The 23,185-nt window shown below is 44.1% G+C and overlaps 2 protein-coding genes across 2 annotated transcripts in view; both read right to left on the bottom strand.

Moving 5' to 3' along the window:
- Positions 1–9,084: 9,084 nt before the first annotated feature.
- LOC310729578 (tripartite motif-containing protein 16-like) overlaps positions 9,085–23,185 on the bottom strand; it is a 47,592-nt gene continuing 33,491 nt past the window's right edge. Inside the window, exon 7 of the mRNA XM_083547955.1 lies at positions 9,085–9,195. Coding sequence (XP_083404081.1) covers positions 9,183–9,195 — 13 coding nt within the window. The 3' untranslated portion in view covers positions 9,085–9,182. The remainder of the gene's footprint in view (positions 9,196–23,185) is intronic.
- LOC310729612 (E3 ubiquitin/ISG15 ligase TRIM25-like) lies at positions 9,189–19,792 on the bottom strand. The gene is made up of 6 exons (XM_083548014.1): positions 19,161–19,792; positions 16,393–16,488; positions 10,803–11,036; positions 10,478–10,637; positions 9,929–9,988; positions 9,189–9,703 (listed from the first exon to the last, which is right to left on the bottom strand). The coding sequence occupies exons 1-6, from the start codon at positions 19,749–19,751 to the stop codon at positions 9,369–9,371; spliced, it is 1,476 nt and encodes a 491-aa protein (XP_083404140.1). The 5' UTR covers positions 19,752–19,792; the 3' UTR covers positions 9,189–9,368.

The raw sequence follows: 23,185 nt of genomic DNA, 5'->3' as shown, positions 1-23,185 counted from the left end.
TCAGACAATCTTGAAGGTGAAGATGCTGGACGTGGAGGTCCTGGGCTGGTGGGGTCACACATGATCTGTTGGATGTACTGCCAAATTCTCTGAAACGCCTTTGGAGACAGCTTATGGTAGAGAAATTAACTTTCAATTCACGGGCAAAAGCTCTGGTGGACATTTCTGCAGTCAGCATGCTGATTGCACGCTCCCTTAAAACCTGCGACATCTGTGACTTTGTGCTGTGTGATAAAGCTACATTTTAGAGTGGTCTTTTATTGTGTCCAGCCTAAAGCACACCTGTGCTGTAATCATGCTGAAACTTTGCGGTATTTTGATCTCACGCACATGCGCATTTGACGAAAATACCGTAATGAACAAGAGAAGCGAATACGCACATAAAAAAAAACAAATTTCGATATGCAAATTGTTTACTTAAATTTTAAGTAAACAATTTGTGTCAAGTTCGCTCTCAAAATGGCAAGAAAAATGCACAGCAAAACGAAAATATGAAGATGAACACAGGATGTTTTTAACAGAGTGGGAGAGTTTATATTTTTTTGTTGAACCTGATGACAAGTCATTCTGCCTTATGTCAGGCGTCATTAGCGCATTTCAAAGTTTCAAATCTTCAGTGCCACTTCAGCTCACTCCATGCTAACATCAACCAGGAATTTCCAAAAGGGACTGAACTTCACAAACACAAGTTGGTCACTTTGAAATGTCAGGCAGAAAAACAGATACAGTTTTAACTGGTTTGGAACATTGCACAAGCTAAAATGGCATACAATGAAGGGGAGTTAATAAATAATGCCTCAGTGATGATGTTGAAATCCAACTGTCCCGCCACACTGTTGAACACAGAATATGGGACATTAACACGGCTATTGAATCACGGTTGCACTCTGACCTGGGATGCCAGAAGTCCCACTAAGCAACATGCATAGTAAAAAAATAAACGCTACTGTAATTTATTATATTTTTGTTTGTGGACTTGGTTGAACTGAGAGTTTGTGTGTGTGTGAGTGCACACAATGTTCATTGTTGAAAATGACTGGCCTGTGGTCTTAGTTCTGTAGGAGTCCATTTCTGTCATTATCATGCTGGTGTGTAACATTTACAATAAATCTGGCTAAACAGAGGGGTGTGTGTGTGTGTGTGTGTGTGTGTGTGTGTGTGTGTGTGTGTGTGTGAAAGGGTTGGGTGATGTTCGTGTGTATGATGTGGCTCTTTGCGGTAACACAGTAAAAAATGTGGCTTTTGGTCTCTTGACTGGTTGGCCACCCCTGTCTTAGATCTTTGAGTTCAGCTCATGAAAAACGGTGGCAAAAACAAAAGTGTTGCGTTTATAATTTTGTTTAGTATATGTGACTCCACCTATATATATACAGTGGGTACGGAAAGTATTCAGACCCTCTTAAATTTTTCACTCTTTTTTATTTTGCAGCCATTTGCTAAAATCATTTAAGTTCATTTCTTTTCCTCATGAATGTACACACAGCACCCTATATTGACAGAAAAACACAGAATTGTTGACATTGTTGCAGATTTATTAAAAAAGAAAAACTGAAATATCACATGGTCCTAAGTATTCAGACCCTTTGCTCAGTATTTAGTAGAAGCCCCCTTTTGATCTAATACAGCCATGAGTCTTTTTGGGAAGGCTGCAACAAGTTTTTCACACCTGGATTCAGGGATCCTCTGCCATTCCTCCTTGCAGATCCTCTCCAGTTCTGTCAAGTTGGACGGTAAACGTTGGTGGACAGTTTTTTTTAGGTCTCTCCAGAGATGCTCAATTGGGTTTAAGTCAGGGCTCTGGCTGGGCCATTCAAGAACAGTCACGGAGTTGTTGTGAAGCCACTCCATCGTTATTTTAGCTGTGTGCTTAGGGTCATTGTCTTGTTGGAAGGTAAACCTTCAGCCCAGTCTGAGGTCCAAAGCACTCTGGAGAAGGTTTTCGTCCAGGATATCCCTGTGCTTGGCCGCATTCATCTTTCCCTTGATTGCAACCAGTCGTCCTGTCCCTGCAGCTGAAAAACACCCCCACAGCATGATGCTGCCACCACCATGCTTCATTGTTGAGACTATACTGGACAGGTGATGAGCAGTGCCTGGTTTTCTCCACACATACCGCTTAGAATTAAGGCCAAAAAGTTCTATCTTGGTCTCATCAGACCAGAGAATCTTATTTCTCACCATCTTGGAGAACTCCATGCGGGTTTTCATGTGTCCTGCACTGAGGAGAGGCTTCCGTCGGGCCACTCTGCTATAAAGCCCCACTGGTGAAGGGCTGCAGTGATGGTTGACTTTCTACAACTTTCTCCCATCTCCCGACTGCATCTCTGGAGCTCAGCCACAGTGATCTTTGGGTTCTTCTTTACCTCTCTCACCAAGGCTCTTCTCCCCCGATAGCTCAGTTTGGCCGGACGGCCAGCTCTAGGAATGGTTCTGGTCGTCCCAAACATCTTCCATTTGAGGATTATGGAGGCCACTGTGCTCTTAGGAACCTTAAGTGCAGCAAAAAAATTTTTGGAACCTTGGCCAGATCTGTGCCTTGCCACAATTCTGTCTCTGAGCTCTTCAGGCAGTTCCTTTGACCTTAATGATTCTCATTTGCTCTGACATGCATGGTGATCTGTAAGGTCTTATATAAACAGGTGTGTGGCTTTCCCAATCAAGTCCAATCAGTATAATCAAAAATTTCTGGACTCAAATGAAGGTGTAGAACCATCTCAAGGATGATCAGAAGAAATGGAGAGCACCTGAGTTAAATATTTGAGTGTCACAGCAAAGGGTCTGAATACTTAGGACCATGTGATATTTCAGTTTTTCTTTTTTAATAAATCTGCAAAAAGGTCAACAATTCTGTGTTTTTCTGTCAGTATGGGGTGCTATGTGTACATTCATGAGGAAAAGAAATGAACTTAAATGATTTTAGCAAATGGCTGCAATATAACAAAAAGTGAAAAATTTAAGGGGGTCTGAATACTTTCCGTACCCACTGTATGTACACTGGCGATCAAAATTAGAGAACAATTCATAAACAATTGAACAATTCTGAAATAATGTGATCTTCACTGCTCAACAGTGGAAGAAGTTTTTGTCGTGTCTATACCATGCTACCAGAACACCTTTTCCACAAAATAACTAAGCATTTAAAAAAAAAATTTTTTTGCAGAAAACACACTGATCAAAATTAGAGAACACTTTCAGATACCTCCCAGTTATTGGTGTTAATCTGGCACCTGGTGCTAATTTCCTTGATTATCTGTCAACCCCTATTTAACTGGCAGCCTAACTTCCAGTTTCACCGACTCTGCAAGATGGTGGGCCGTTCTAAAGTGACTGAAAGCCTCCGGCAGCAGGTTGTCCAGATGAAGGCCAAAGGGATGACCCTATCAGCCATAGCAAGACAAGTTGGTCGTTCCAAATCTGTGATTTCAAGAATATTGAGACCAATGAGGAGCAGGAGCCTGACCAGAGGAGGTGGAGCCTTCAGTTCAAAAGATGCCACCTGAAGCCTGAGAGAGAGACTCTTCGCTAGTTGCCCTGTTATACTAGCTCACCTGTAGCCCATCTTATGCAACATATGGACATCTGAGCAACCAGTGTTTGTGTGTACCATTGCCAGGCTCTAGAGAATTACAAAAATAACATCATTAGTACTGATCTGTGAAAGAAGCTACATGACCTCGGCTTGCTTTGAGGGACAGGCCTCCAGACCTTGGTGTTGCCTGTGGCCGATGGCAGAAGGAAGGGGAAGCCGAAGTGTGGAAAGCGAGACTGTCAAATGTAGAACTTTTTATTTACCTAGGGAAATCAACTGTTATTGTACTTCACGTACAATAAACCTACTGCTAATGTTAAGGATGCGCTCTGTACTCTATGGGACCATAAGCGAACTGCAGAACACACACCCTGACAGACTGTTTATTGTCACCAGAGAATTCAATCATGCAAATCTCAGGACTGTGCTCCCTGAATTTCACCAGAATGTGGACATTGCAACTAGAGGGGAAAAAATGCTGGATGTTGTTTATACAAACATACAGTGCACAAACAGGGCAAAGCACCACCCCCACCTCTGCTACATAAACCACATATCTGTTATGCAGATCCCAGCATACAGACCTAAGGTGGGCCATCAGGGCCAGCAAAGCCTTCTCTGCTGGCCTAAACACTATCAGAAGCACTGACCCACATTTACAACCTAAATTTTAATATTTGTTCCATGAAATTGTATTAATTTATTTCCAACAGTTTATTCTCTTTATTTCATAGTGTTTCTCTCGGCTGCACTGCTTCCAGTACGTGTATGTTAGATTTTTTTGTTCACTCAGAATCTAATCTGCCCAGGGCCTTCAGAATCAGTAGTGCTGGCTGATGTACCTTAAACTAAACAAGCAATGGGACTGTTTCATTAACCAATCTGATTTCAAATTCGCCTCACAGGGCAGCTAGCTGGCCCACAATAATGTCAGCATTTTCATGTCTTCTGATTGGTTGGTCAGAAGGAAACTGTTACAGCCAAGTTCAACTAACAAAACACATCTGTAGCTCTGCACATGTTGATACATTTGAGTTAGAATTTTTTGCACCCACAATGGCTGACTGAGAAATCTTGTACATACTTCCAGACCAGTGAATACGAGCGGTACCACTGGCTTACAGCCTCTGAGGAGTGGTGCAAATTATGAGTCTGCATCTCTGGTGAGTAGGTTGTATTTTATTATTTTTTTAAATGTTTTTGTCATTTTATTAGACTAAACTGCTCCAGATGATGTAGGTGCACAGATGCGGTGGTAGTGTAGAGGTGTGGAGTTTGTAGTAAAAATGGTATTCATCCTCAATATGCCTCTCTCTCTGTAATGCCATGTGTTGTTATATTGTGTTTTTGTACAGTATATATACAGTTTCTATAATTGTGACGTGATAAAGGAGGAGAAGGAGAGGAGGAAGACGTCTACAGAGATGGCAGGGAAAGGAGAAGTGGAGGAGAGTGAAGGTTTGGGTGGGCACTTTCAATGTTGGTACTATGACTGGTAAAGGGAGAGAGGGAGCTGATATGATGGAGAGGAGAAAGGTAGATATGTTGTGTGTTCAGGAGACCAAGTGGAAAGGGAGTAAGAGCAGGAACATTGAAGGTGTTTAAACTGGTCTATCATTGTGTGGATGGAAAGAGAACTGGTGTAGGGGTGATTCTGATGGAAGAGTACAGTAAGAGTGTAGTGGAGGTAAAGAGAGTTTCTGATAGGGTGATGATAAATGGCGTCAGTGATTATGGCAGACTTTAATGGGCATGTAGGTGAAGGGAACAGAGGTGATGAGGAGGTGATGGTAGGTATGGTTTTGAGGAGAGGAATGTGGAAGGGCAGATGGTGGTAGATTTTGCTAAAAGGATGGAAATGGCAGTGGTGAACACGTATTTTAAGAAGAAGGAGGATCATAGGGTGACGTATAAGAGTGGAGGAAGGTGCACACAGGTGGACTATGTGCTATGCAGGAGATGCAACCTGAAGGAGATTGGAGACTGTAAGGTGTTGGCAGGGGACAGTGTAGCTAGACAGCATCCGATGGTGGTCTGTAGGATGGTTTTCGAGGTGAAGAAGAGGAGGAGGAGAGGGAGGACTGAAAGAAACGGAAGACTGTAGTGAAAGATTCAGGGAAGAGGTCAGACAGGAGCTAAGTTGTGGTGAAGAGGAGCAGGATGATTGGGCAACTACTGCAGAAGTGATAAGGGAGACAGCTAGAAAGGTACTTGGTGGGACATCTGGAAATAGAAAGGAAGACAAAGAGACGTGGTGGTGGAATGAGGAAGTGCAGGAGAGCATAAGGAGAAAGAGGTTGGAGAAACAGAATTGGGATCGACAGACTGATGAGAAAAGTAGGCAGGAGAAAAAGGAAATGCGACAGCAGGTGTGGCAAAAAGGCATATGAGGAATTGTATGAGAAGCTGGACCCTAAGGAAGGAGAAAAGGATTTGTACCGATTGGCCAGGCAGAGGGACCGAGCTGGGAAGGATGTGCTGCAAGTTAGAGCAATAAAGGATGGAGATGGAAATGTGTTGACTAGTGAGGAGAGTGTGTTGAGAAGATGGAGCGAGTATTTTGAGCAGCTGATGAATGAGGAAAATGGGAGAGAGAGGTTGGATGAATATGGAGTTAAAGAAGCAGGAAGTGGATAGGATTAGTAAAGAGGAAATGAGAGCATTGATTAAGAGGATGAAGAGTGGAAAGTCGGTTGGACCTGATGACATACCGGTAGAAGCATGGAGATGTTTAGGAGAGATGCAGTGGAGTTTTTAACAAGATTGTTCAACATCATTTTGAAAGGTGAGAGGATGCCTCAGGAATGGAGAAGGAGTGTGCTGGTACCGATCTTTAAGAATAAGGGAGATGTGCAGATCTGCAGTAACTACAGGGGAATAAAGTTGATCAGTCACACCATGAAGTTATGGGAAAGAGTAGTGGAAGCCAGGCCGAGAGAAAATCTGACCATGTGTGAGCAACTGTATGGTTTCATGCCAAGGAAGAGCACCAGAGATGCATAATTTGCTTTGAGGATGTTGATGGAGAAGTATAGAGAAGGTCAGAAGGAGTTGCATTGTGTGTTTGTGGATTTGTAGAAAGCATATGACAGGGTGGAGAGAGAAGTTGTGGAATTGTATGAGGAAGTCTGGTGTGTCAGAAAAGTATGTGAGGGTGGTGCAGGACATGTATGAGTGTGACCGCAGTGAAGTGTGCAGTAGGAACGACAGACTGGTTTAAGGTGGAGGTTGGATGCATCAAAGATCGGCTCTGAGCCATTTCCTGTTTGCAGTGGTGATTGACAGGTTGACGGACGAGGTCAGACAGGAGTCTCCATAGACTATGATGTTCGCAGATGATATTGTGATTTGTTGTGAGAGTAAGGAGCAGTTGGAGAAGAGCCTGAAGAGGTGGAAGTACGTGCTGAGGAAAAGGGGAATGAAAGTCAGTAGGAGTAAGACAAAGTACATGTGTGTGAATGAGAGGGAGGGCAGTGGAGGGGTGTAATTGCAGGGAGAAGAGGTGGAGAAGGTGGAGGAGTTCAGGTACCTGGGGTCAACAGTGCAAATTAATGGAGAGGGTGTTAGAGAAATGAAGAAAAGAGTGCAGGCAGGGTGGAGTGGGTGGAGAAAACTGATAGCAGGAGTGAAGCTGGAGGTAGCAGAGCTGAAGATGTTGAGGTTTTCGTTGGGAGTGACAAGGATGGACAGGATTAGAAATGAGTTTATTAAAGGGACAGCGCATGTAGGATGCTTTGGAGACAAGGTGAGGGAGGTGTGATTAAGATGGGTTGGACATGTGCAGAGGAGGGCCATGGGGTATATCAGTAGGAGAATGCTGAGGATTTAGCCACCAGGAAGGAAGAAAAGATGAAGACCAAGGAGGAGGTTTATGGATGTGGTGAGGGAAGACAAGCAGGTAGTTGGGTTGAAAGTGTCAGGGTCTCCGGGGCACATGCTGCGCACATCCGGGTTCCGCGGTGAGCACTTCCGGGTCGGCGGCCGTCTTGCCGTTTTTCCCGCGCCTCCCGGTATATAAGGACAACCAAGACTTTAGCTCCTGGTCAGATTATTTTACCGGCCTCTTTGCCCCTGAGATTATTCTTGCCATCCTGCCTGCTCTGTATCCTGTTCCTGATCCTTACCCTGAACCTGTTTTCTTTTCTTCTGCCTCCCTAGTTACCTGGTTTGTGAATGTTTTGCTCTGCCCTGTATTGTTCTGTTTGCCGGCTCTTGATATTTTGGACTGTTTTTTCGGTTTTGGTTTTGTCTCCCTGCATTGCCCTGTTTGCCTGTGCCTTGACCCTGGACTGTTTTTGGATTGTGTTTTTGCCTTTGTCCCTTTGCTCTACTGTTTATATTGAATTCTTTTTTTATATAAGGTCAACCAAGACTTTAGCTCCTTGCTAGATTACCTTACAAAGCAGATGTAAAGGAACAGGAGGTTATGGAGACAGATGATCCGCTGTGGTGACCCCTAATTGGAGAAGCTGAAAGAAGAAGAAGAAAGATAGTGGTGGCATTAATGGATGGATCAAGTCGGGTAAGTTCCTGCTGAAGGCCCAGGTACCAAATGCATGCCTGCCACTGCTCAGACCGCTCATCAGACAATCAAAACCAGTCCGGAAGCAGGTGAGAACCTGTCCACCAAACAGTGCCGCACCAAACAGTGACTTAACAGATGGAGAAGTACACATCAGCAGCTAACCCTAACCCAATCACCTAACCCTAACCCCACACGACATGTACATTTCTCCCAAACCTACAAGGGAAAAGCCACTGCCTTGCCACATCAGGGACACAAGTAGAAGCTGTCATTGAGGACTAAATGCCAGACTCCGATACAATTGGTTTTTATTCCACTTCACCCACATCTTTTATTCAAATTGCACTTGCAGTACTGAACTCCATGCCTTAGTCCATTCCTAGTGAAGTTCACCCAAATTCTAGAATGGATTTTGCTTGACAAGCCTCTTAAGGCTGCGGTTCTCTCGGTTGGTTGTGCATCTTTTCCTTTCACATGTTCCTTCCACTCAACTTTCTGTTAACATGCTCAGATACAGCACTCTGTGAACACCAGTTTCTTTGGCAATCAATATTTGTGGCTTCCCCTCCTTCTGAAGGTGTCAATGATTGTAATGATTGGAAGAACCAATAAAGACTTAAATTACTTCAATCTGTGTGTACTAAATTTATTTAATACAGGAGTTTCACAATTGGAGTTAAAGTACTGAAATAAGTTAAATTTTCCATGATATACAGGTGCATCTCAATAAATTAGAATATCACAACTCTACAGGGAGCCTTTTAGTACATTTATTTCTGTAGAAAAATGATTGTTTAAAGTCACAGTGGGAGAGAGATCCTCCTCACACTTCCACTAGAACTGAGGAAACGTGTGGATTTGACTCAGGTGGGGTTTTAGGTTGAGGTTAAAACACAATCATGTAGTCCACTTCAAATATTATTCAGAAATCTTGTAATATTGCTGGATATAAAGATAAATATTTACAGATATATTGAAAATATTGAGAAATTTAAATCTAGGATCTAATAGATTGTTTCAACATGTACAAATAATTCACACAATGCATGGTAATTATAAAAATAATATAGTAATTATCCCTGAATTACTGTTATAATTTTCTTAAACACTTTTCGATATATTTAATTTTCAATCACAAAACCTCAGAACTGTGTTATAACCCAAACTGAACACAGCGTATAGAGGTTGAGTGAATGTGGTGTGGACTCTGTGGAGGAGCCTCATTGTATCAGAGATTCTGTGAAAGGACAGAGTTCCTGCACTGTGATCCACATACACTCCTATTCTGGATGGTGATGGAACTCTGAGATCAGTTTAAATGTTATTGTGCCAAAAGTAGACAGAGGAAGAAGAACACTCCAGACTCCAGGATTTACTGTTGTATCCAATCCCACACTCATCACCATCTCCTTTCCTGCTGATCTCTTTATATGAGACTGATATAAACACAACATCCCCTCTCCACTCCATCTCCCAGTAACAGCGTCCACACACACTCTCTTTACACAACACCTGAACCCAGAAGTCAAATCTCTCTGGATGATCAGAGTATCGCTGTTCTGTATTACTGCATCTCACGACTCTTTTATTCTCAGACAGAATGAGTTGAGGATGTGCTGTGTTGGGATCCAGAGTCAGATAACAGAAATCTAGAACAATAAAATGTGCACAGGTTTGATGTTAATCACAGGATTTATAATAAGTGTGTGTGAGACACCTGTGTGTGTTTCTGTTCTCCTAATGCTGCTCTACATGAACTATTTTAAATATTACACATCATCAGTCATCAGGGAGAAATGGATCAGATTTAGATCAACAATACAGACATGTTTACACTCTGTGTGTGTGTGTGTGTGTGTGTGTGTTACACCTACACTGCAGAAAATCTGCTCTGCTCTTTGGATCTGAGGGTAAAATCATCTGAACTGCTGCAGCTGTTGAGACACAGAGACAAAATGGAGACTGAAAAATTATGTGGAAACATTTTACATCATAAATATGAAAGCTGTGATTCTTTGCTGGTATCAGACGCGTCAGTGACGTCACCAGTGAGGAAACTTTCCAGATCTGAATTGAAGCATCAACTATGATATTATAGATTAGATCTTCTGACTGTCTGGTGAGTTTATCTTGATGTAATTCAATTTTTTGGTCACCTGCCACTTCCCACCCAACAGACAGCTCTACCAATATGACAGTTATCATCTGGGGAGAGGAAACACTAATACCTGCTTTCTCAGAGACATGAGAATCCAGACAACTGCATCTTTACAATCTGCTGCTCATGCTGTCTCACAAGGCAGTGGAACACACTCAGAGGAGAACGCTATCTACCTTCTTCGGCATACGTGACCTCCACTTATTCCTGTTCCATGATATTTATCTCAAAAAATAAATCGTTTCCAACACAACTATTTGTTTACCTTGTGGACGGATTTTGTTGAATTCCTCCTGACAGATTTCCTCGACTCGTTTTTTCAGATCTGAGACAGATTTCCTCACTCCATCAAATGAGAGATGTTGATTGACAGTGAAGCTGGGTGAGTCGTCACATCCAGGAGAAACACAGAGAGACGGGAAACTCTACAGAGAGGAAACACATCATAGAGAAGGAGAAAAGTGGAGGAGAGAAACGAATGAATCTTAGACTGAATCAGACCAAAGACACACTTCTGATGGCGTAATGAGCTTTGAGGAGGAAACTTTGTGAGGAACAGCGCCCTCTGTAGATCAGACAGTGAGTGTTACCTGGAGGAAGTGGATGTGATCAGGTGTGTGTGAAAGCTGCTCCAGATCACTGACTCTCCTCTGAAGATCAGCGATCTCCTGCTCCAGATGTTTCAGGTGTCGTTCAGCTTGACTCAGTTCAGCTTTTTCCTGAACTCTGATCAGCTCCGTCACCTCTGAGCGCCTTTGCTCCAGGGACCTGATCATCTTATTAAAGATCTTCTCATTATCATCTACTGCTGCCTGTGAACGCTTCTGTTAGAACACACACACCCACACACACCCACACAGTGAGTTTATTTATATATATATATATATATATATATATATATATATATATATATATATATATATATATATATATATATATTACAGTGGGTACAGAAAGTATTCAGACCCCCTTACATTTTTCACTCTGTTATATTGCAGCCATTTGCTAAAATCATTTAATTTAATTTCTTTTCCTCATGAATGTACACACAGCACCCCATATTGACAGAAAAACACAGAACTGTTGACATTGTTGCAGATTCATTAAAAAAGAAAAACTGAAATATCACATGGTCCTAAGTATTCAGACCCTTAGCTAAGTATTTAGTAGAAGCACCCTTTTGAACTAATACAGCCATGAGTCTTTTTGAGAAAGATGCAACAACTTTTTCACACCTGGATTTGGGGTTCCCCATCGGGAACTCGAGCTGCGTCGAAACGCTACGGGAACGCCCCTGCGTTGTCCGCACTCTGAACCACGTGTGAAATCTTGCCAATAGGCAAAATTTGACGTCATAGACAGGCGACATCGCGTAAACCAGGAAGCTACAAGATGGCTGTGTGGTGGTAGCGACATTAGCTTCTGCTCGTTCAGGTAAGCGCTTTGTGTGTGTTATCTGTGCAGTCATGAGCTTAATGCAGGCAGAATTCTGTCTGTTCCGATGTGTTGTTCGCTTAGATCAGGAGCGTGCTTATTCGGCTCTCGAGGGTATCGGTTGTTAGCATTTTAGCCGTGTTGCTATGCGCTCCCCGCTCCGAGCCGGGTGCTTTTCTAATGTTTCTCGCTGTGCACGAATGTTATTAGGACTAAGTAGCGTGGCTACGGGACGATGCCGCTTGTGGTAGAGATGCTACCTAGCAATCTCCCCGAGTGCTGCATCTATGAAGGCTATCGGTTTGCCTATGAGGAGCCGCTTGGCTCTGGTAGGTAGGGCTACACGGCAGGTCAGGCAGCGGGTTGCTCTAAGCCCGAGGAGGGGCTGGACGACCTTAGGTTCTTCCTCGCCTCTAGTGGACGGGCTGTGGTGCGTAAGCCTGTCGGCTTGCATTTTGGAGACCTCATGCTATGGTGCCCGTCTCTCCCCGGCACCACTGGGAGGCCGGTCTGTCGGCCCTGCCTCAGGGTGTTCAAGACGCTGCCTCCATCCAGCGGTTAACTCCCTTATTCCACCCAAAAGTTCGTTGCGGATGGGGGTCATCCGCCACCTCTCAGGGGGCTTCAACGGCTGCAGTACACTGCTCCTGCCGTTCGGGTTCAGGAGTGCTGTCTGCCAGCCCTGACACGGGACATGTTCAGGGCGCGGCTTCCCTCCAGCAGTTTGCTCTCCGTATTCCACCCGTAAGATCACTGCGGATGGGGGGGATCCGCCGCCTCTCAGGAGGTGTGGTCGGCTGCAGAGCACTGCCCAGAGGGGTTGGTTTCCCTGTGGAACTTTCTGTCAGTCTGGAGGGCTGCCAGGAGTTTCTCGGGGGTCCTGCATGCTGTGGAGAAGGGCTGCGCGATTCAGTTCACGTCTTCTCCTCCCCGGTTCATCCTCCTGGATGTGTCCCACCCTGGAGGGACCCGTGCAGGCTCTTGTCCTGGAACAGGAGGTGCGTTCTCTTCTGAGGAATCATGCCATCGAAGTGGTTCCATCCTCCTCGATCAGAAAGTCAGGCTACTACGGCCCGTACTTCATTGTTCCAAAGAGGGATGGCGGGTTGCATCCCATTCTGGCTCTCCACTCCTTGAACCACTCACTTATGAGGCTTGGGTTCAGGTTACTCGCTCAGAGAGATTGTGTCTCAGATCAAGTCCGAGGAATGATTTGTCATATGTTAGATCTGGAGGTCGCATGCTCCCACGCAGCCGTCCTTCACCACACAAGGGAGGTTCCTTTCAGAGCGAAGCTTACCAATATCGGTCCCCCCATTCGGCCTACCACTCTCACCCATACCTTCACAAGGTGCGTGAATGACCCCGCTGCGGCTTTAGGGCATCCGCATTTTGTATTATATCAATGATGGGTTGATGTTGGCTCATTTAGAGCACCAGGCGGTTCGGCAATAAGATGTCGTTCTCGCCTGCATGAAGGTACTGGGGTTCAGACTGAAACGCACTTTCTCCAGCGCGGAGAACCACTTTTCTCGGTGTGGTGTGGGACTCGGCCAGGTTGCGGGCATGGTTGTCTCCTGCCCGGTTTGAAGTCATCCTCACCGCAGTCAGGAGGGTAGGAGCAGGCCAGCCACTCACTGTGAGGCAGTTCCAGAGCTGTTGGATCTCATGGTGGCAGCGTCCAGTGTAATTCCACTTGGTCTCCTCTGCATGAGGCCCCTCCAGTGATTTCAGGGCAGAATGGTTCTCCCCCAGAGGGAGTCTGTATCGTAAAATCCAGGTCTTGCGGTGTGCCCTTCGAGCCTTGGATGCATGGAAGGACCCAATGTTCTGTCCCGATGCTCGTTTTAGGGACTCCTTGTCGTCGCTTAAAGCTAATGACGGACGCTTCCCTCATGGGGTGGGACGCGGTCATGAGTGGCCACTCCGCCAGGGTCTGTGGAGCGGCCCACTTCTCTTGTGGCAGATAGATTGCCTGATGATGAGATGATGGCAGTGTTGTTGGGTTTAAAACACTTCCTCCCAGTCCTGAGAGATCGGCATGTGTTGATCCGCAGGGACAATACTGCGGTGGTCTCGTACATCAACCACCAGGGGGGCCTCCGGTCTCGCCCCTTGCAAACAACTGCGAGAGGCACAAGAGGTCCTGTTGTGGTCCCAGGACGAACTCCTCTCATTGAGAGCCATTTACATCCCGGGACGGTTGGATGTCAGAGCAGACGCCCTGTTGAGACAGTGGCTGCCATGGGACGGTCATGGCCGAGGCTATACCTGTATGCCTTTCCCCCGATTGCGCTGCTCTCGGGAGTTCTGGAAAGTGTTCGCCGGGAAGGAGTCCGTCTCCTCCTGGTAGCACCTCGATGTCCGGGCAAGCCGTGGTTTGCGGACCTGGTATCCCTACTCGAGGGCCCTTCGTGGGAAATTCCTCCCTGGAGGGATCTCCGCTCGCAGGTCGGTTGTGTTCTGGAGTTTTTACAGGAACAGTCTGCCACAGGGTTAACCCCTTCGACCCTGAAGGTTTCTGTGTCCGCCATCGCGGCATTTTTCGCCCCGCCTGCAGGGCGGTCGCTGGGTAGGCACCCATTGGTGGCACATTTCCTCCGCTGCACCCGGAGGCTGAGGCCCGAGACCCGACCCAGAGTGCCTGTCTGGGACTTGGCAGTTGCCCCGTCCCGCCTGGTATTGCCCCCTGGCATGGCCAGAGTGTTTCTATACACGAAACCTGGGTGCGTACCTAAGGCGATGTGTTGTGTTACAGGCATTCAGCCCTCCATTGTTTATAGCCCCCGACCAGGGGTTACAGACCCGGCTGTGTCCAGTGCGAGCACTGGATGCTCGTCTCCACAGGATGAGTCCTTGGAGGCAGTCAGTGCAGCTGTTCCTCTGCTGTGGCCCAAATAGGAAAGGTTTCCTGGCCGATGGGCAGACGCTTAGCAGGTGGGTAGTGGATGCCATCCTTTTAGCTACGAGTCCTGGTCTCCCCACTCTGATCGAGGTCAGGGCTTGCTCCACCGGATTGTGGCGGCCTCTACGGCCTGGTCTGCCTGAGTATCACTCCTGGACATTGCGGGCTGGTCGCAATGTCACAAGCTCTCTAGAGATTCTCAATTGGGTTTAAGTCAGGGCTCCGGCTGGGCCATTCAAGAACAGTCACAGAGTTGTTGTGAAGTCACTCCTTCATTAATTTAGCTGTGTGCTTAGGGTCATTGTCTTGTTGGAAGGTAAACCTTCGGCCCAGTCTGAGGTCCAGAGCACTCTGGAGAAGGTTTTCGTCCAGGATATTCCTGTACTTGGCCGCATTTATCTTTCCCTCGATTGTAACCAGTCGTCCTGTCCCTGGAGCTGAAAAACACCCCCACAGCATGATGCTTCACTGTTGGGACTGTATTGGACAGGTGATGAGCAGTGCCTGGTTTTCTCCACACATACCGCTTAGAATTAAGGCCTAAAAGTTCTATCTTGGTCTCATTAGACCAGAGAATCTCAAGTCAAGAGGCTTTTATTGTGATTTCTACTATACTCAGTAGTACACAGTAAAAATGAGGCAACGTTCCTCCGGAACCCTGGTGCTACACTAAACAACAACAAACAAACAGCATAGAGCTACAACACAAGCTACATAAAGTGCATCGAGTGCAACTTAGTGCAAACAGTGCAGACAGACAGTGCAAACAGACGACACAAGACAAGACACAAAACCCAATATAGCGCCGACCAGTAAACCTACTGTATACTTGATTATACAGTAGTGTACGAGAAGACTGTAAAAACTATACAAACTAAAAACTATACATGGGAAGTGAGTATAAACAGAACAATGTAATATTATTTCTTACCATCTTGGAGTCCTTCAGGTGTTTTTTTTATCAAACTCCATGCAGGCTTTCATGTGTCTTGCACTGAGGAGAGGCTTCTGTCGGGCCACTCTGCCATAAAGCCCCGACTGGTGGAGGGCTGCAGTGATGGTTGACTTTCTACAACTTTCTCCCATATACTGACTGAATCTCTGGAGCTCAGCCAAAGTGATCTTTTGGTTCTTCTTTACCTCTCTCACCAAGGTTTTTCTCCCCCGATAGCTCAGTTTGGCCGGACAGCCAGCTCTAGGAAGGGTTTTGGTCGTCAATTTAAGGATTATGCAGGCCACTGTGCTCTTAGGAACCTTAAGTGCAGCAGAAATCTTTTTGTAACCTTGGCCAGATATGTGCCTTGCCACAATTCTGTCTCTGAGCTCTTCAGGCAGTTCCTTTGACCTCATGATTCTCATTAGCTCTGACATGCATTGTGATCTGTAAGGTCTTATATAGACAGGTGTGTGGCTTTCCTAATCAAGTCCAATTAGTATAATCAAACACAGCTGGACTCAAATGATGGTGTAGAACCATCTCAAGGATGATCAGAAGAAATGGATAGCACTTGAGTTAAATATATGAGTGTCACAGCAAAGGGTCTGAACACTTAGGACCATGTGATATTTCAGTTTTACTTTTTTTTTTTTATCTGCAAAAATGTCAACAATTCTGTGTTTTCTTTTGTCAATATGGGTTCTATGTGTACATTAATGAGGAAAAGAAATGAATTTACATAATTATAGCAAACGGCTGCAATATAACATTTAATAAGTGAAAAATTAAGGGGGTCTGAATATGAATATGTATATATGTAATATATATATATATATATATATATATATATATACATACATATATACATACATATATACAGTGTGTGTGTGTTTTCACTCCTCACCTTAATAGTGCCCACAGACTGTTTCAGCTCTTGCACCTTCTTTTGCTTCTCCTGGATCTTCTGCTGGGATTTAATCTGCTTCTTCTTTAGCTCATTCTGAGACCAAATAAAATACATTTCAAATAGATTTTATTGTGTTCTACAGAATTGTTGTAATAAATAAAACTAAATAAAAAAGTCATGAGATTAAGAAACATTGCATTTCTGTTGTGAGCATGTTGTTGTGAACATGAACAGTGATATTCTCTGTACTGAAACGCACCATGAATCCACTTACATTTAGAAAGTTTTTACTTTACTTCCTCTCTACCATTAAATGGAGTTCTGAAGTAACTAAAGGTTGAGTGAAAGTCTGTGTTAATACACTAGTTGTTCCCAGTTCACACACATTACACAGACACACAGTTCAAGGCTCAATCCTGAACTTGGGTTACGATCTATGAGGAGTTTTTCATGTTACAAGGTTTGTGCAGGTTCTGTGGTTTCATTCACATTCATGTAGCACCCCTAGCGTTACTGGCTATAATGGAGTGGCTAACCTGAATTCTTTTTAATAAATATCTGAAAATATTAAACCTAAATAATTTGTCTTATCTTTACTTTGAGTATGGGTTCTATTTATAATTAAATGTATTAACTAACCGATACCAAGTAAAATGAAATACACTTCTATATTGTAAATATAGACACACAACACAATTTAAACAACAATAACAGTTTACTAAACGTGATGTCAAATAAAATATGGTGTAAATAACTTTCAAAATCAAGTTTAGTTTTAAATGAAAAATATCAGTAACATTCATTTATTATTAAAAAATGGCCACAAAACAAATAATAAAAGTTCGTAGAAACCAAACAAAATGGCTACTTCACCACGAGGGCAACAAACGGAAAATAGTACCTTGTATGAAGTTTGTTTGCACACCGTGCACGGGTCAGACAGAATAAAAAGGGTCGATGTAAAACACAGACAAGAGCTTGGATGCTTCAAGGGATACTCCTTCACCACACGTATTCCCTACTAGTTGAGCTAGCTATCCGCCAGTCCATTAGCAAAGTCTTAGCACATGGCGCAGTAAACCACCACTTAAATCTCCGTTCATCAGAGGCGATGTCCACGTCTTTCTGATGTGTTTCCAACTCTGCACCGAAACTATCACTACACAGGGTTCGGGTTGAACACCTAATTAGCTTCATTACACTAATTGAAGAACAGGTCGTACTTGTTAATTCAGCAGCTCCGTTGTCTTACTCTCCCTCCCACCGTGCACGCGCGCAACCAGCATGCCTCATAACATGGCACATAAATTAATAAAACGTATAAACAAAATACAAGTTCTTTTTAAATAATCTTTACCAGCATATTTATATTATTTAAACAAAAAAGCATTTAACAAATAATTAATCGTTTTTTTAATTACTGTTACCTTATACAGGTGTCACGTGACCTTATTACATCACCTCATTGCTGGCCAATGAATTATAATTTTTAATAACATTCATTTGTAAAACTATTTATATGGAACTCAAACAATTTCTTTAGCATAAATGCATAAATTTAAAACAAATACCCATAACTTTATCTGGGTTACATTCACAAAAAAACATGTAGACAGATGGATTGTATACATAAAGTTGCTCCTAGTTATAACTGTGTTTGTGTAGTGGCCTACAATGATGTGATCATACATCCTATTTGGTTAAGGCAGATATATCCAGGTCAATCCATGAGGTCTTGGAAATGACTTGAGATGTGTAAATTTGACTTGTGGCTCCAAGGCTGGTTTTCACAGAAGCTGCGTAGAAATCCAGCTTGGGGCTCAGATTTCTTTTTCACATTCCTCAATCGCATGTCTTTTGGTTGAGGGTGTGGCTAGTACTTGCATGTGACTTTTACATAAATGTTCAAAATAAAATGTATTAGAAACTAACAGAATGATTACAAATGATTGAAATTATTTGTAGCAAAATAATGTCAGCGTGTCTCGTATCCGGTCCATATCGTTCCTCCCACTCTCCACCAGAGTGCACCATGACCACCAAGACTGTGTCCTATCAGACTACAGTTCCCGGAAGCCCCTGCCTGGGAACCAGTTACAGACTTCTCCCAGTTCCCAGCAGGGACACAGAAACGGACACAATCACTCACTCATGCTGTGTATTAACTACCAAATGGATTGTATGTTTTGTTTACGCCAGCCAGTGTTTCCATGTTTTGCTATTTCCATGTCTCATGTTTACATGTCTACCTGTACCATTGCCTTCACGTTTTATACCTTTGGACTGTTGACCTCGTTTTATGATTGTTTGCTGCCTGCCTTGACCATTGCCTGTTTTTTGGATAACCCTTTTGTCTATCCTTGGATATTACTGTTTGCTCTTGTCGACTCTGCCTGTTTAACCATTTTTATTTTAAAAAAAAGTCTATCTCAGATGTATTAATGCGTGCAGTGTGCTACACTTGTGTTTTGCCAGTCGAACTTGACTGTAACAGTTTCCCTCTGACGAACCTGTATATGGATCCTCTACTCTGTTGTCACACCTAGTCAACCCGGTTACACAGCGTTATAATAACAGTGCTGAAGATATTTAACACAGTCATGTGAAACTAGCTATAAAATGCTGTAAGAATGTTGTTAGTTGTTTAAAGAACACTGACTTGTCTGACCTGTTTCATACTTCTTCACAGAATACTGAATAGAAATTAGGTTAGAAATAGTATTTGTATGAATTTTGAAATAATAATAATAATGTTCAGTTTTCACCTGTTTTTTACTTCTTTCTGCAGTAGTTGAAACTGTATCATGGCCTTTATGTTCATCCGTCATACACAAGTAACAGATGAAGCTTTGGTCAGTACGGCAGTAGATCTCCATCAGTTTGTCGTGCTGAGAGCAGATCTTCTTTCGTAGATTTGCACAGGCTTCAACTAACTCATGCATCTTAAAAGCCTGAGACTGATAGTGAGGTTTAAGATGATCTTCACAAAAGGAGGCCAGACATACCAGACAGGACTTGACGGCTTTGTGTTTTCTCCCAGTGCAGGAATCACAGTCCACATCTCCAGGTCCAGCGTAACAGTGAGCAGGAGTAGCAGCTTGGAGTTCAGTCTTCTTCAGTTTCTCCACCACTTCAGCCAGCATGTTGTTCCTGCGTAGAACAGGCCTTGGAGTGAAAGGTTCTCTACACTGGGGGCAGCTGTAGATGCTCTTCATGTCCTCCTGATTCCAGTGACTATTAATACACACCTTACAGAAACTGTGTCCACAGTGAATAGTCACTGGTTCCTTCAGGAGATCCAGACACACTGGACAGATGAACTGATCCTGATTTACTGAAATATTGGCTTCTGCCATTTTCCTGCTGTGTGTGTGTGTGTGTGTGTGTGTGTGTGTGTGTGTGTGTGTGTGTGTGTGTGTGTGTAAGAGAGAGAGAGAGGCTACAAGTTTTGTTTTCTCTAAAATGAACTTCCTGGTTCTATGTGTTCTATAGTGTGAAACAGATTGGGCGTGGCTTTAAACCCAGAAAGTTGAGTCTTGTAGGGAACAATGTAGTCTTATATTAAGACAGTGGATGCTTGATACCTTCCTTCTGGTTAACTCTGTTAAGACAGAAGTATTTTTACTTGAACCACATGCAGCTAGAAGTAAACTTTCGGATTGCATAACATCTCTGGATGGTCTTTCTGTCTCAGTGTGTATTATTGACTCTAGTCTTTCCTTTGAGGTTCATGTAAATAACAGTCCTGTTGTATATTTCGTCGTCTTGATGAGGTGTAGTTGTCGGCTGGAAGGACTCTTCTTTAGACACCGTATTTCGTGTAAATAATGATTTTTATTCAGCACAGAAATATAGCATCTTTACAGGCCTTCCGGTCAAACCTGGAGTCAGCACGCTCTGATTCAAAGTCTGACTCCAGATCCATGCTTACACACACATTAAATGCTTCCCCGTTTCCTGGGTCCACCTCTTAATGTAAATGAGATGCATATGAGCTTACTATGCAATAATGTTGAACGTAAAGAGAAACCTGTCTTTGTCCAGACTGATGTGTTCCAGCTGTACCAGGGCTTACATTCCCAGATCATAAAACATAAAGGCATCCCTTTTCCTGTACCTCGAAGTATATGGTGAACGGGGAGGTCGCCTCCCAAGAAGATATACATCCTGGACCACATTCCATATTTGTTTTAAGAACATTATCTGAACACTGGTGAGAGCGCGTATCTCTCACCAGTCTTAAGATAACATTAAGTCTACCTCCTACGCTTCTGTTTACAGAGAACCATCTGTCCAGGCGGTTCAGTAATTAACTTTGGCCTCTCCAGGACTGTCACCATTTGCAGAATAATATGAGTTTAGGCCTTTTGATATTACACATTTAAGATACTATACATTTAAGACACTACAGTACCAAATAACATTATTTGCCACAGCGGATCATCCTTCTCCATACCCCCCTGTCCTCTACATCTGCCTCTTTCAACCCAACTACCTGCATGTCTTCCCTCACCACATCCATAAACCTCCTCCTTGGCCATCCTCTTTTCCTCCTTCCTGGTTGCTTCATTCTCACCATTCTCCTACCGATATACCTTTTTTCCCTCCTCTGCACATGTCGAAACCATCTCTATCTCACCTCCCTCACCTTGTCTCCAAAACGTCCTACATGCGCTGTCCCTCTAATAAACTCGTTTCTAATCCTGTCCATCCTCGTCACTTCCAACGAAAACCTCAACATCTTCAGCTCTGCTACCTCCAGCTCCACCACCTGTCTTTTACTCAATGCCACAGCCTCAGGTTGTGTGCCCTCCCTCTCATTCACACACATGTACTCTGTCTTACTCCTACTGATTCCCTTCTCTCAGCACGTACCTCCAGCTCTCCAGGCTCTTCTCAACCTGCTCCCTACTCTCACGACAAATCGCAAACATTATAGTCCACGGAGACTCCTGTCTGACCTTGTCTGTCAACCTGTCTATCACCACTGCAAACAGGAAAGGGCTCAGAGCCGATCTTTGATGCAGTCCAATCTCCACCTTAAACCAGTCTGTCGTTCCTACTGCACACTTTAATACTGTCCCACTGTCCTCATACATGTCCTGCACCACCCTCACATAGTTCTCTGCCACATCAGACTTCCTCATACAATACTGTAACAAATTCACTGACCCCGTACTGGAAGAAAGAAAGGCAGGCAATAGTTCACCAAGCAGAGCCATCTTTATTTATTTTCATTCTTTCACCCTGTCACTTTCCTTTCCAGTATTCACGCCAGGGCTCACCCACACACTCGCCAGACCGGCACACCTTTTCTCACGTCCGCCCGAGATCACTCGCCGGCCGACACGTCTCTCCACCGGCACCTGCTCGCGCTTAGTCTCCATTCGGCGACCCTTCCTCTTGTCTCTCTGCTTGGTGACTCTCTCGAGGTTGGCATTTCTCTCCTCATTGTTGGTGTCGCCGGACTGAAACAGAGCGCACTGATTACTCTCATCAGCTGCAGGTGTTTTTTACCGGTCGTTCCGCCCGGCTCCACCCTCCACTCGTGCCCCGCTGCCACAAATACCACAACTCCTCTCTCCACCCTGTCATAGGCTTTCTCTAAATCCACAAACACACAAAGCAACTCCTTCTGACATTCTCCATCAACATTCTCAAAGCAAATAAGGCATCTGTGGTGCTCTTCCTCGTCATGAAACCATACTGCTGCTCACAGATGGTCACTTCTTCCCTCAGCCTGGCTTCCACTACTCTTTCCCATAACTTCATGGTGTGACTGATCAACTTTATTCCCCTGTAGTTACTGCAGATCTGCACATCGCCCTTATTCTTAAAGATGGTACCAGCACACTCCCTGTCCATTCCTCAGGCATCTCACCTTCCAAAATGTTGATGAACAATCTTTTTAAAAACACCACCATCTCTCCCAACCATCTTCATGCTTCTACTGTTATGTCGACTTTCGACTCTTCATCCTCTCAATCCCTGCTCTCACTTCCTCCTTACTAATCCTATCCACTTCCTGCTTCACCATCTCCACACCATCCAACCTTCTCTCTCTCATTTTCCTAATTCATCAGCTGCTCAAAATTCTCCCTCCATCTTCTCAACACACTCTCCTCATTAGTCAACATATTTCCATCTGCATCCTTTATTACTCTGATTTGCAGCACATCCTTTCCAGCTCGGTCCCTCTGCCTGGCCAATCTCCTTACTTAGTGTCCAACTTCAAATACACCTCCTCATATGCCTTTTCCCCACATCCCTCTTTACCTGCTGCTGTATCTCCTTGTACTTCTGCCTACCTTTCTCATCATGTCGATTCCAATTCTTTCTTTTTATGCTCTCCTGCACTTCCTCATTCCACCACCACATTTCTTTGTCTTCCTTTCTATTTCCAGATGCCACACCAAGCACCTTTCCAGCTGTCTTCCTTATCACTTCTGCAGTAGTTGCCCAATCTTCCATCATCCTTACTCTCCTGCTCTTCTTCCTCACCTCCAAAACCATCCTACAGGCCACCATTCGATACTGTCTAGCTACACTTTCCCCTGCCAACACCTTACAGTCTCCAATCTCCTTAAGGTTGCATCGCCTACATAGAACATAGTCCACCTGTGTGCACCTTTCTCCACTCTTTTACATCACCCTGTAATCTTCCATCTTTACGTTTTTACATTTACATTTGTGGCATTTAGCAGACGCCCTTATCCAGAGCAACGTACAAAAGTGCTTTAAATCTCTAGTAATTCATAAATTTACACTGGTACGCCAGATTACAAACTTA

Source organism: Silurus aristotelis (genome assembly GCF_946808225.1).
Source record: "Silurus aristotelis genome assembly, chromosome: 8".
Lineage (NCBI taxonomy): Eukaryota > Metazoa > Chordata > Actinopteri > Siluriformes > Siluridae > Silurus > Silurus aristotelis.
Note: the sequence above shows the minus strand (reverse complement) of the source record. Positions and strands in the feature narration are given on the sequence as shown.

Bases quoted from the DNA above. Each gene is read 5' to 3' on its own strand.
- LOC310729612 (XM_083548014.1), bottom strand. From the start codon at position 19,751: ATGGCAGAAGCCAATATTTCAGTAAATCAGGATCAGTTCATCTGTCCA. The intron at 10,638-10,802 runs GTAACACTCACT...TCCTCTCTGTAG, and splicing joins ATCACATCCACTTCCTCCAG to AGTTTCCCGTCTCTCTGTGT. The intron at 9,989-10,477 runs GTAAACAAATAG...GTGTCTCAACAG, and splicing joins CAACAAAATCCGTCCACAAG to CTGCAGCAGTTCAGATGATT.